The following is a 13282-nucleotide window of genomic DNA, read 5'->3' as shown; positions in this document are numbered from 1 at the left end:
CTATATCTAAGACTGACACAGTAGGCGTCTTCTAGCAAATTCCCATTGACCTGAGACACTTTTTCGTATGAGGAATGTGTTTTTGAGAGAAGATTGTCTGGATTGACTGGACATATATTCACAGCTGACTCCTTACGGCGCAAACAAACTGGATCTGAAAGCGGTGCCACGTGTAAATCCAGCTTGAGCAGGAGCCTGGCCATTCACACCAGAAGTTGTCTGTTCTGCTGTGCGCCGGTCACAACTTGTACTGACTTCCTGCCTGCACACAAAAATAAACCAGACGTGGAAACTATCGCTGGAGTCTGCGAGCCGCCCGTGCCACTGTTATTGGATTCATAATATTAGTGTGAATCTAATTTGGATTTTTATTGGCGTACCTCGGACTGCTAACACTGGTGGATCTCTGCTGTATTTACCACTTGGCTTGTGTTGACACACTTAAATCTTTTACATGTTGTTCTGACTCACAGTGACATTTACATATGCACAATATTCTGAATATTAGTTCACATCCCAGTTACAGCCCTATTCAGGATAGCTTGTTTATGCCTACCATACACTAGAAAACTTTGAAAAGACTCAGAAAAGACTTTGAAAATACTCAAGTCTGACAAGCTCTCACATCAGCTCACATTTAAAGACAATAGACCCTTCTCACAGGGGCCATTTTGTGTCGAAAAGGCAGGGTAAACACAGGTGCAAGCAAAACACTAATGAGGGTTTCAACCTCCCATGATTGGAATTTGGAAACCCTCATTAGTGTTTTGCTTGCACCTGTTTATTCTGCCTTTTCGACACAAAATGGCCCCCGTAAAAAGGGTCTATCAGTCATGAGTCACTGCCCATCTTTCGGCGGAGCCTAAAAACTAGGGCTGTCAGCGTTAACGCGTTAATCGCGATGCGATTAAGGGCCGACCATAACGCGTTTTTTTTTTTAATCGCGTTAATCGCATGCCGCTATTTTGTCCATTCATCGCACCCGTACTTGTAGTCAAGCCGTTCGCAGCGGTTTCAGGAAGTAAAGCAGAAATAAATATCCGTGAGGAGCAGAAAAGGAGGAAGAAAAGGGTATTACCGTAATGGCACGGTAGAAGGGAGCAAAACAAACACTGCGGTGCACACACGTGTACTACAGGACCTGCACGCCGCGTGACGTACATCGTCATAACAACAACACTCAACAGCTGGCTTGGCTATCCTTTTTGCGTTTTGCGGATTCACTTGGGTTGTTCAGTCAGCCCTCAGCCAGGCAAGAAGCCTGCTGAAGAGAGGAGAGATTTCCCTTCTCTATTCTGTCCAATAGACCAGACCAAATGAAAATCGCAACAATGTTGCAACTTCACCCCCCCGAATCGCACCGAGTCCACCAGCTTATATGTGAAAGCGCCCTTAGGGCGCTTTCACACCTACCTCGTTTGGTCCGGACTTTCCAGTTTGATCCGAACCAAAATGACAGGTGTGAAACCTCCCACGGACCATGGTGCGGACCAAAGACCGAGTCTTTGATCCGACCAAAAGAGGTGGTCTCGGTCCGGACCAAGCTGGACCAAGGTTCGCTTCCTGTGCAGTGTGAAACCATTTTATTGGAAGGTTCGCAATATCGGACCAATTACAGGAAGCTACAGCTGACTCGTCACTCGTCACGTTGCCAGAAAGGCTCGCAGGATGGCTTGCAGTCTTCGCCTCCTTGCCTGTCTGCGTTGGTACAATTTGCGCACAACAAGGGTGTTCATTTGGCGAATTCGAACTGTAAAATCTACTTTCCCGTGTGGTGTGTGAGTGAAGGATCACACACTTGTGAACAGATTGCTAGTTTTAATAACGTGAGTTGCGGACCAGATCATGAACTAGCTATATGCTACCGGTACTCGGACACCAGCTGGGGCTAGAGGCACGCTGATAGGCTTAGCTTGTAAACACTACGGTGGCTCACAGTAGACAAACATTGTGACATGTGATTATCAAATCATCTACACAAACTAATCTCGAGTATTGCGAGTGAAGTTGGTGTTGCTGGTAGCAATGCCATAATAATGCTATTATAATGACAACAAAGTGGATCTGTTCATTCATTGTGGTGCGTAAACCTGGTGTAAACAAGGAGCAAATTCCTTGGAGCAGTAGTGGGACGTCAGACGCACGCTCATCCACAAGCCAATCAGTGGAGACGCAGCCCACGCAGGTGATGACGACAGGATGTACTGTAGGTCTGTCATGTTAAAGTCAGCTGGTCCGCTGGGATCATTGCAGTGTGAAAGCGAACCTTACTGGACCAAATGTATACAATGTAACAACAACATGAGTTTGGTTCGGACCTTGGTCCGGACTTTTAGGTGTGAAAGGGCCCGTCTTCATTTGACGATATTTACTGTAGTCTTCACTAGCCTACTACACTGCTGCTATAACAAAATACATTTATAAATGCAATTCTAAGCTGTGCTTAGTTTGTTTTGTTCAGATGAACCAGTAGGCTAATTATGCAGCCTACTACAGTAGCCTATATTCACTATACAGTATGGTTCAGCATGTGCACCCTTGGGGTTATTCTGAAGAATATTCTAGACAGTATTTGTCATTGTTCCAATAATAATAAACATATCCGCATAAAGCAAGCATATTCGTCTACTCCCATGTTGATAAGAGTATTAAAAACTTGAAAAATATCGGTTTAAGGTAGGGTTAGCCCATTTAGAACAGATAAAAAAAATTGTGAATAATTTGCGATTAATCGCGATTAAATATGGACAATCATGCGATTAATTGCGATTAAATATTTTTAATCGATTGACAGCCCTACTAAAAACACACCTTTTCAGGCTACACCTGGGCCCTTCCTGAACTACCATCCTTTTTTTCTTCTTCTAAAAGAAAAAAAATCCAACTAATGCTACTTATTCCTTCTTCAAACTACTTTCTACAAATGTTACTCTATTTCCTTTTAAAAAGTCTTGGCTGACATAGTTGGATGACATAGTTTGCACAGATGATTTCACTACTGTTGAACTGTTCCATGAACATGAAAGTGATGTTATTTTGAAAAGACAGTAGGCATAGGTAACGGACGCAATTTCATGGGTGCAGTCATGTCAACACAGAGAACAAGGAGAAGTGCATGAACAGGTATGAGTGAGAGACTCGCAGCGCTCAACATGGATAGCTGCATTTATTGGTGTCCTGTTCTGGTGCTGGAGAAAGCGCAACTATTTGTTGTTGGCAATGTTCACGTCATTGAACTACACTATTTGCATGAGCCAAGGCTAAAGACTCAGATAATATTAAAACACATTTGATTGTGTCAGAATCGAGAATAAGATTGACTTTAGACAGCTGGGACTGAGTTTTATCACCACCTTACCACCAAACGATTGAGATGATGGGAGCGCGCCACAACTCCAGCATCACTCTCATGATTGCATCCCAACATTGGCAATTTGTCTGCGACAGTGAAATTGCTTGAAAAGTATTTTGGTGTAAAGTCAGCATTAGATGCATTATTAATTACCTTCTCTCAATAATCTCTTTATCGTATCCGCCACAAATAAAGAGAATTTCCTATCCGTGTTACCCAACCAATGATTTAGCTCATGCCGTAAGCTAGCTACAGCTACAATGAACCAATGGCAATTGGATAACATGTTTACATGTGGTATACCAGATAATATTGTAATATGCCTGGTACATTATTCAGGTTTCGCATGTGACAGGGTCTCTCATCCAGGTTATTAGAAACAAGATATAACATGTATGTGTCTGCTCATAACGTAATATTACGGGCATATTTTTATGCATGTAACATAGCTAGTGTCAACACTATTTTCTCCTTGTTTTTCCTGTAAGGTGGCAGCTAGGAAGCAGCTCACTGTACCTGATGCCGAGGTTCATGGTCTCTGCGGTCCCAATCATCCCGATGGCCAGCAGCATGTTGTTGCAGATCTTAGCTGCCTAGAGGGGGTTGCCCAGAAAGAGGAAAACACACTATTAATGTGTGTATGAGTGTGTTTTTGAAAGACAGCATAAGAGATAGCGTAGGTATGGAAGTACATTTGCAAGTATATACAGTACACAGCCTGTCTCACGAGTGTTTTCACACATGTAGCTCGTTTGCTTTGGTCTGATTCAGGGGCTAAAATGATAATGATGAGTGTAGCATTTGTCCCTTGGTTCGTTTGTGTTCACACAGCCAATGGTCCAGATAGGGTTGCTAACCCCACTGAATTGGCCAGGAGACTCTGGTAATTAGAGTCTGAGGATGGAAAAAGTTAATTCCCAGAGATTTGTGACAGCTGGAATCCTACTACTTTAATTGGAGAGCTGTATGTATGTATGCATGCGTGTATCTATGTCCAGTAAGTTGCAAGGCGCACCATTGCTCCGATTGCCTCCTAACTTGGGGGACCTGAAGGAGTGCAGTGCAGAATTTGGACAGCGCCACCTACTGGCAACAGTAGGCGGTGGTTTATCTCAAGAATCATTCATCCGATCTACTTCAAACTTGGGGAGTGCACTGCCAGATCGATGGAGTGCGGTGCCGAATTACGGACACAGTAAAAGCGCCACCTACTTGCAACACAAAAAGCTGTTTATCTCGAGAACCGTTCATCCGATCGACTTCAAACTTTGGGAGTGCGCTATCTGGAACCTGAGGGAGTGCGGCACCGAATTTTGGACACATGCATAGTGATAGCGCCACCTACTGGCAACACAAAATGCAGGTTATTTCGAGAACCGTTTATCCGATCAACTTCAAACTTGGTGGGTGCGCTGCTGGGGACCCAAGAAATTGCAGTGTCAAATTTCATACAATTCGACCAATCAGAACATGGCTTTCACATATCTTGAGAACCATTCGTCCGATTGACTTTAAACTTGGGGGGTGCACTGCTGGGGTCCGGACAGAGTGCAATGCCGAATTTCGACATGAGTTTGGCCACACCATCAACATCATCTCCAGAGTCTCTACCCTAGAAATGAATGTGGAAAGTGTGCTAATCCCCCCACAAAAAATTAATCACACCCAGATTGTGAAGTAAGCGGTGCAGGTTTAGTACAGTAAATGCACTTTGTTCAATCTAATCACAAATAAGTCCACTCCAGTCTCAGAGTTCACTCCAGTTTCAACAATATAACTGATGACTGGTCAGTCTGCTGCTAATTCCGGTGGTGAGTGACGATGTAAAGCAGGTGGTATCTTGCAATCAGCTCTCATGTTGTCCACCTGCATCGGCTCAATTTAACAGCTCTCTCCACAGACTGCCAATGCCGGACGTTGAACACACTGACCTTGGGGCTGCGTTTCCCAACAAAGAAGCTTCTTAAGGAGTTAAGAAGCTTAAGAAGGCTCCAAAGAAGTGTTTCCCAAATGCCTTCTTAACAGCCTTCTTAACACATCGCTAAAGAAGGCTCTTAAGAAGCATCTTAACTGGAGCTGTCCACCATCTCGATGTGAGAGGTCCTCTGCGGCCCACTAGATGGCACTATGAGCCGACCAGTGGGCCACGACCCAGTGGTTGAGAAACACTGTTGTAGAATAACCTAATCGTGGTCATGTTAAACAAGAACTTCTTCTATTATACATTATTTATTTCAGACATGGACTGCAGTTCAAATTGCTTTATATACACAGCATACAACAAAATTGCGAGAAACACTACAGAATTTAAACGACCTTGGGTTCTGTGAAAGGTGCTATATAAATCCACAACATTCTTATTATAAAAGGAATCCATTCTGATTAGAGGAATATAGCCTACGGTAAAACATTTAAAACACAAGTAACCATACATAGAGGAGAGATTTTCAAGTGTTCCCCAATTTTAAACACTAAAGGGTGCATGAAAGAAAGGAAAAAGGGAAAAACACAAGAGGGACAGTGGACACAAGTATCTCCTTTTGCCTGACGCGGCTGGATCTGCCAGCTACGTTTACATGGACAGTTTCAATCCTCTTTAACTCAGAATTCGATCCCAATCCTCTTCAAATTTATCTTGTAAACACCTAAAGCAGAATGAAAAAGGCCAATTCGATGTGAAGTCAAATTCGATCTAAGGGGGTGGTGTAGTTTGTTTCTCAATGCGATTGAAGTATTTTTCTATACATGTGAACGCTCTTTCCTCTACGATCCTCTCTAACTCACTGCGGTCTTTCTGCGCATGCCCGTTGTCAGCAATCTCCCTCTCAAGGAAGAGCTCTGTCACACTTCAGGAAGGGAGGGGGAATCACATGGATACGTCAAACGCGTCAAACCGCGTCAGACACACCCGGCCCCAGCAGCTAGCGAAACATGGCCGCTTCCAGAGTGGCTGTTGACAGTTTCAAATGATGACAAATCAACCACTTTTGCAACGTGGGGAGGAGGCAGCGGATTTGTTTGGCGTTAACGTTAGCTGTTGTGGTGGCTATGGCTAACTTTAGCTAGCTAGTTGTGGCTACCTTCAACAGGCAGCGCTCCACAAGCTTGTGGTGACGCTAACGTTACATGCAAGCTAACGTGAAGCTAGCTGCGGGGCAGTCATGATCTATAACGAAACGAATGCGCACATTTACATAAAAGTCAACATCACAGTGTCTTTTCTTTAATCTAGAGGCATCATTTTTCAGTCAAAAGTGAAACGGGCATGCGCGGAAAGACTGCAGTGAGTTAGAGAGGATTGAGATTGGATACTATTTTCTCTTGTAAACTCGCAGGAAATAACGATCAATGCGAATGATTTGATTCGAATGATTTCATTTCGAATTAAAAGGCCTCATGTAACCGTAGCCAGTGTTTCGTCATTAAGAAGGTGTTAAGAATGCCCCAGAGCCTTCTTACAAAATCTTCTTAACGAAAGATCATTTTAGCGCTAAGAAGCTTTTGGGAAACGCATCCTTCTTAACGAAAGATCATTTTAGGCTAAGAAGCAGCGTTGGCTTCTTACAGGGGCCTTAAGAAGGGTCAAAGAAGCTTCTTAGTGCTAAGAAGCTTTTGGGAAACGCATGCCTTCTTAACGAAAGATCATGTTAGGCTAAGAAGCACTTGGGAAACGAGTTTGCTTCTTACGGGGGCCTTAAGAAGGGTTAAAGAAGCTTCTTAGCGCTAAGAAGCTTTTGGGAAACGCAGCTTTGTCTCCTGCCATGGATGTGCTCAGTGTGTTTGCCCTGTCTGTCTGTTTGTCTGTCTGTCTGTCTGTCTGTCTGTCTGTCTGTCCTACCTGGACTCGGCTGTCTGCCCATTTGTTTTTCGTGAGTGTGACATAGAGCTGGAAAGCAACGGGCTCGTGCAGTGCTGCTCTTCCCCTTCGATACTTGGGTCACGATACGATTGTATCACGATATATTGCGATGCGATACATATTGCGATATATTGCGATATTCTACAGAATTTACTCAAAATTAAATAATAAGAGCTAAAGATACAACACACTGTGTACCACCCAGGTAGTGTAATAATATGTACATCACTTTATACTGATAAGTTAGTGGACAAATTTAGTCAAAACTACTGAGTGTTGAGTGTTACTGAACGCATCGATATGGGAAATATCGATACAGTATCGATTAGGGGTGGGAATCACCAGATGCAGAGGCCTGGCATGGCATGGCCTGCAAAAGAAAAAAAAATAATAATAATAATATCGCGATACATGGCATCCAAGTATCGATACAGTATCCGGAAATAAAATATTGCGATATATTGCCGTATCGATTATATTGCCCAGCCCTACTTATCACATCATGGAGCGCTCGAGTGACATCACTCAGCGCACAATTGCTACACTTCGCATGTCAGACATTGTGACATCATCAGTGGCATCATTACTGACCAAAATCATCACAAATCTCACAATGTGGGACAAAAACTGAAACAGCCCACTTCCTCCCTTTTATATATGATGATGATGATGATGATGCTCGAGCCCTGGCACCAGGGCCGCTGCTGGCCATTTGGGTGCCCTAAGCGTAATTGTTTTGTGGTGCCCCCCCCCCCCCCCCCCCCCCGCAAAACTTTCAATAACTGTCAAACGAAAGACTGCAAAATCATTAATTATGAACGATACTAGTGTATCTCACATTACATTACATATGGCAAACAAACAATTGTTAGAATTACTGTACATGTCAGCAAACAAGCGATTGTTAAACTGTACATGCAAGTAGGGGCGGACTGGGATCATAATTCAGGCCAGGCATTAGATACCAAGCAGGCCAGGCCAATACGGGCTGACGTGTGTGCCGGCATCCGAAGGGCGGCGGCAAATTTTTTGGGCTGTTTGAAGCCCAATTTGGGCCATTTGAAGCCAGATTTGGGCTGTTTGAAGCCAGATTTGGGCCGTTTGAAGCCCGATTTGGGCCGTTTGAAGCCAGATTTGGGCCGTTTGAAGCCAGATTTGGGCCGGTTGAAGCCAGATTTGGGCCGTTTGAAGCCCAATTTGGGCCGACTCCAATTTTACAATGAGATGCACCCACTTTAACCCTGAATAAAGTAATAAAACCACTAGTAAACCAGTAGGCAGCGCCTGGCCTGCTGTTCAGTGAGTGGCCTGACTGAGGGCACCAAATTTTTTTTTTTTTTTTTTTTTTTGTGTGACCTCAGTCACATGATGCCCTACGCAGTGTGCGTACTCTGCGTAATGGGGTGCGGCGGGCCTGCCTGGCACTGTGTGTATGTGTGCATGTTTCACCCTACAGTCTATGGTTTCACCTGCTTTGAGCCCTCTCTCTCTCTCTCCCCATTCACTGTCGACCTGGCTCTCTCGCTTCCTTCTGGAGCCGGGGGAGGAGCCTAGGCCACATTTCACGCAGCTCACCTCAAGCTGGAAACATGCTACAATGACAGCCTCCACTTGGAGTGTTGCCGACGGTAGCTAGACCTAGATAATCGAAAGTCAGCTTGACGAAGGGGTTGCAGGGGACTCCCCAGCAAAATTAGTTAATTGTGTGATTTCACTACTAGGATTTCAATTAGGGGTGTCAAAAATAATCGATTATAAGATGCATCGCGATGCGGACGTGCACGATTCTGCATCGATTCACAAATGTCAAAAATCGATTATTAATTATTATTATTATTTATTTATTTTAATAATCAAATAAAATATAATGGAAGTACATGCAGTTGTTTATTTTAATTATGGATCATAATATGCAATTCCAAATGCACTTTTATTTTAAAAGTAGCCAAACAGTGAGAAAAAAGAAAGTGAGAAAAAATAAATCAAAAAAGTGATGCATCGATTTAAGATGCATCGAGATGCATCGAGATGCATCGATAATCGTTATCGAATCGAATCGTAGCCGTCTGAATCGTAATCGAATCGAATCGTGAGGCCAGTGAAGATTCACAGCCCTAATTTCAATGAGTAGAAGTTAGCCCAAGGGAGAGCGAATGTACAGTAATGCATATACTTGGTAATAGCGTTCAATCTCTCCTGTTATCTCCTTATCTACGTTTTTTATACTTGCACTGTTCACGTCAGCTGCATCAAGTCCCATTCTCGGGCAGCCGCGCCGGCAGGCTCACCAGTGTAGCCCTCGACGCGTACGGCGAGGGCTTTGACGTTGTAGCATGTTTTCCACTTCAGGCTCACCTCATGCTCAGACAGACGGACACACATGTCAGTTATAGAAGCGGCTGCACTGCTTAAAAAGAGGAAAGGCAGGTACTTGTGTTGACGGTGACTGTGTGTGAGTGAGTGTGTCTATCCTTACCTGTCCAGTGCCAACCCCTCCACAGTAGACGACGTTGGCTCCCATGCAGGTGAACAGCTCCTGGGCAGCGTGGTATTCCTCCTCCACACCCCCTACCATGAAGGTGAGCTTGGCCAGGCTGGCGGCCCCCACACCTACACACAGCACAGTCACACACAGCACAGTCACACACAGCACATTCACACACAGCACAGTCACACACAGCACAGTCACACACAGGGTTGAGGGTTAATTGAGGTGCACACACACACTTAATAGCACACAAATAATATGGTTAAGGACCAACCTCCAGTCTCAGCATTAGTCATAGCTGGACCTGTATTGAGCATGTATACTTTGCACCATATAAGCACTTTACATCTGATAAACTTGCACTCTTTACTGTACGTTCACACCAAGGCGAAAAAAAGCTTCACCCGTGTGAGTTTGGCCACACAAATGATTCGCCAAAGTTGAAAATTTTCAACTTGAGTCAATGGGTGATGGAGCAAATGTATTGCATCATTCGGATCGCGAAAATTCACGTCACTCGCCTCATTCGCGCCGCCCGGGGCGACATCAGATCTATTCGCGGGTTTGCGTTGACTTTGTGTGTAATCTCATCACGCAAATTTGGGAAAAAACGCCCCGGTGTGAACGCACAGTTAGAATAAGAGTGCAATGGACAATTTTGCCACTCAACTGAAATATATGGATTTGCTTCATTAAACAACATAATACAACTACTTGACTGTTTAATACTACCAATTGTGTATACAAGGGTGTGTGTGTGTGTGTGTGCGTGTGTGTGTGAGAGAGAGAGAGAGAGAGAGTCATAGTGCGAGAGGCGTAATAAGGAGTGGTGCACCAGAGGGACAGGGGTATCTTTAAAAGCCGATTGTTGCCATCATCCACCGCACAACCCCCCTGGGAGGCCTTGCCTTTTGTCCTCTCACCCCTCCTCACTCACTCACTCACGCACACGCACACGCACACGCACACACACACACACACACACACACTAACAGCTGTGCCCGGGGCTACACCCCCCACCCCGCCCCACCCCACCCCACGGGGGTATCAGTGACAGGCGTGAGGGGTAATTAACTTTACACTTTATCATGTTCAATTAGGCGTCCCTCCCCATGCCTGATGGCTTAAGGAGCGTGCCATGTTGTAGCAGGCAACTCCACCCCCCCCCCCACCCCCTCCACAGGGTGCTGTTGGGTCCTGATGGAGCACATAGATGGCTGAGGATGCGCCCGATTAGCACAGGAATAAACCCTGTTCAGAGCAGGCGGCAACCTGGCCTGGCCTCAATCTCATCTGCTACGGCTCAACCCCCTTAACGCTCCATTGACTAACCCCAAATATTAACACATTAACATGCTGGTAAACGCAGAGGTTCACACACAGAGATACACGCGCGCGCGCACACACACACACACAGAAGGGGAGAGGGGAAAAAACACAAACTGCACACACACACAATAGGTGCAATACCTACTGTAGTAAGCAAAATGTTATGCAACTTAAAGGGCATCTAAACCCCCAGATCTGAGCTTAACGCCGCTCGGCTGGGCTGGGGGGGGAGTGGGGTATAATGGACGGCGGTGCCTTTCGGGCAGCGACAAGCTCAATGGCTGTCTGTGGCTCGTGGTGGCTTCGCCCTGCTCGGTGCTCGAGGACAATGGACTGCGTGGTAAGTTTTGAAAATATGTCCGTTTTATTCCAGCTATCGGTTGTGCGTGACTAATCCTGTACGTTATCTAAACTAAACTGTCTAAGATCACTAACTAACCTACTACTGAATACGACAAACACAAATAATCTATGCTAACAGTACAATCTAGCCAACTACACGACTCAATCATTATGCTCAACTACTCTTCACTGATGAAACTCCTCTTCTCAGTCTGAAGGAGAGAGAGACAGAGAGAGAGAGAGGGGAGAGAGACTGAGGCAAAGAAGGAGAGAGAGGGGGGGGGGGGCGAGAGACTGAGGCAAAGAAGGAGAGAGAGAGGGGGGGGGGGAGAGAGAGACTGAGGCAAAGAAGGAGAGTGAGAGAGGGGGGGAGAGAGAGAGACTGAGGCAAAGAAGTAGAGAGAGAGAGAGAGAGGGGAGAGACTGAGGCAAAGAAGTAGAGAGAGGGGAGAGAGAGACTGAGGCAAAGAAGGAGAGAGAGGGGAGAGAGACTGAGGCAAAGAAGGAGAGAGAGGGGAGAGAGACTGAGGCAAAGAAGTAGAGAGAGAAAGGGGAGAGAGACTGAGGCAAAGAAGTAGAGAGAGAGAGAAAGAGAGAGACTGAGGCAAAGAAGTAGAGAGAGAGAGAAAGAGAGAGACTGAGGCAAAGAAGTAGAGAGAGAGGGGAGAGAGAGACTGAGGCAAAGAAGTAGAGAGAGAGGGGGGAGAGAGAGACTGAGGCAAAGAAGTAGAGAGAGAGAGGGGAGAGACTGAGGCAAAGAAGTAGAGAGAGATAGGGGAGAGAGAGACTGAGGCAAAGAAGTAGAGATAGAGAGAGAGGGGAGAGACTGAGGCAAAGAAGTAGAGAGAGATAGGGGAGAGAGAGACTGAGGCAAAGAAGTAGAGAGAGAGGGGGGAGAGAGAGACTGAGGCAAAGAAGTAGAGAGAGAGAGAGAGGGGAGAGACTGAGGCAAAGAATTAGAGAGAGAGAGGGGGGAGAGAGACTGAGGCAAAGAAGTAGAGAGAGAGAGAGAGGGGAGAGACTGAGGCAAAGAAGTAGAGAGAGAGAGGGGGGAGAGAGAGACTGAGGCAAGTAGAGAGAGAGAGAGGGGGGGGGAGAGAGAGACTGAGGCAAGTAGAGAGAGAGAGAGAGAGAGGGGGGGGAGAGTTGAAATGGCTCTTGAGGGTGCTGTCTAGCTCTAATGAAAGGCCTCTTAATAGTGAAAGCCTAATAATGTTGGTGTTAATAATGAAAGAGGAATTAGCACAGTGAAAACAGCTGAGAGCACATTATCAGACAGAGAGGAGAGGAGAGCCACTATGGCTTTACTGTATATCTCCATGACCCATAAACATAAATATACATCCATTTACCCCCTCCCCCTTCCTTAATTGGCTGTGCTGCTGTCAAGTGTGTGATGATGCCACTACTCAGTATGTATGTGTGTGTGTATGTGTGTGTGTGTGTGTGTGTGTGTGTGTGTGTCAGTGACGAGCTGTCAGCGGGTCGTTAGGGCCACATAATGAAGTCCAAAGCCCACGCTGCGGCAGCTGCCTATGGACCCCGGCAAACACACGCTCAACATAAGGCCACCACACACACCAATCATACACACATATGCTCCACACACCACGGATAGCATAGATTTATGATTTACATTCTGAAAGATGACGTTTTGTTTCAGTTTGTTTCAAAATGTTTGCTCCACTGGAGAAAACTTCTATTTTACCCTTTATCTTGCAAATTGTATATTTCTTTTTTGGTTCAGTTAAAACTTTCTAATTCAACACTTCAAACAAAATGCTCAGATCTGGAAAGAGAGATAAACTATTAAATGTGGTTATGTTATGAGATATACAGTATAGTATTAATACTGATCTATATCTGATCTATTGATCTGGACTCTTACATAATCTAATGGAGCGGTAGAACT

At 45.2% G+C, this 13282-nt stretch overlaps 1 protein-coding gene across 2 annotated transcripts in view; it reads right to left on the bottom strand.

The window, feature by feature from the left end:
* Window positions 1–13282, bottom strand: part of hibadha (3-hydroxyisobutyrate dehydrogenase a) — a 41499-nt gene that overhangs the window by 10916 nt on the left and 17301 nt on the right. For both annotated transcript variants that reach the window (XM_083646900.1, XM_083646901.1), the window contains exons 5-6: window positions 9688–9821; window positions 3869–3945 (exon numbers count right to left, since the gene is read on the bottom strand). In XM_083646900.1, coding sequence (XP_083503026.1) covers window positions 3869–3945; window positions 9688–9821 — 211 coding nt within the window. The remainder of the gene's footprint in view (window positions 1–3868; window positions 3946–9687; window positions 9822–13282) is intronic.

This window comes from Poromitra crassiceps (assembly GCF_964638095.1).
Source record: "Poromitra crassiceps genome assembly, chromosome: 11".
Taxonomy (NCBI): domain Eukaryota; kingdom Metazoa; phylum Chordata; class Actinopteri; order Beryciformes; family Melamphaidae; genus Poromitra; species Poromitra crassiceps.
This window is presented reverse-complemented; position numbering and strand designations above follow the sequence as displayed.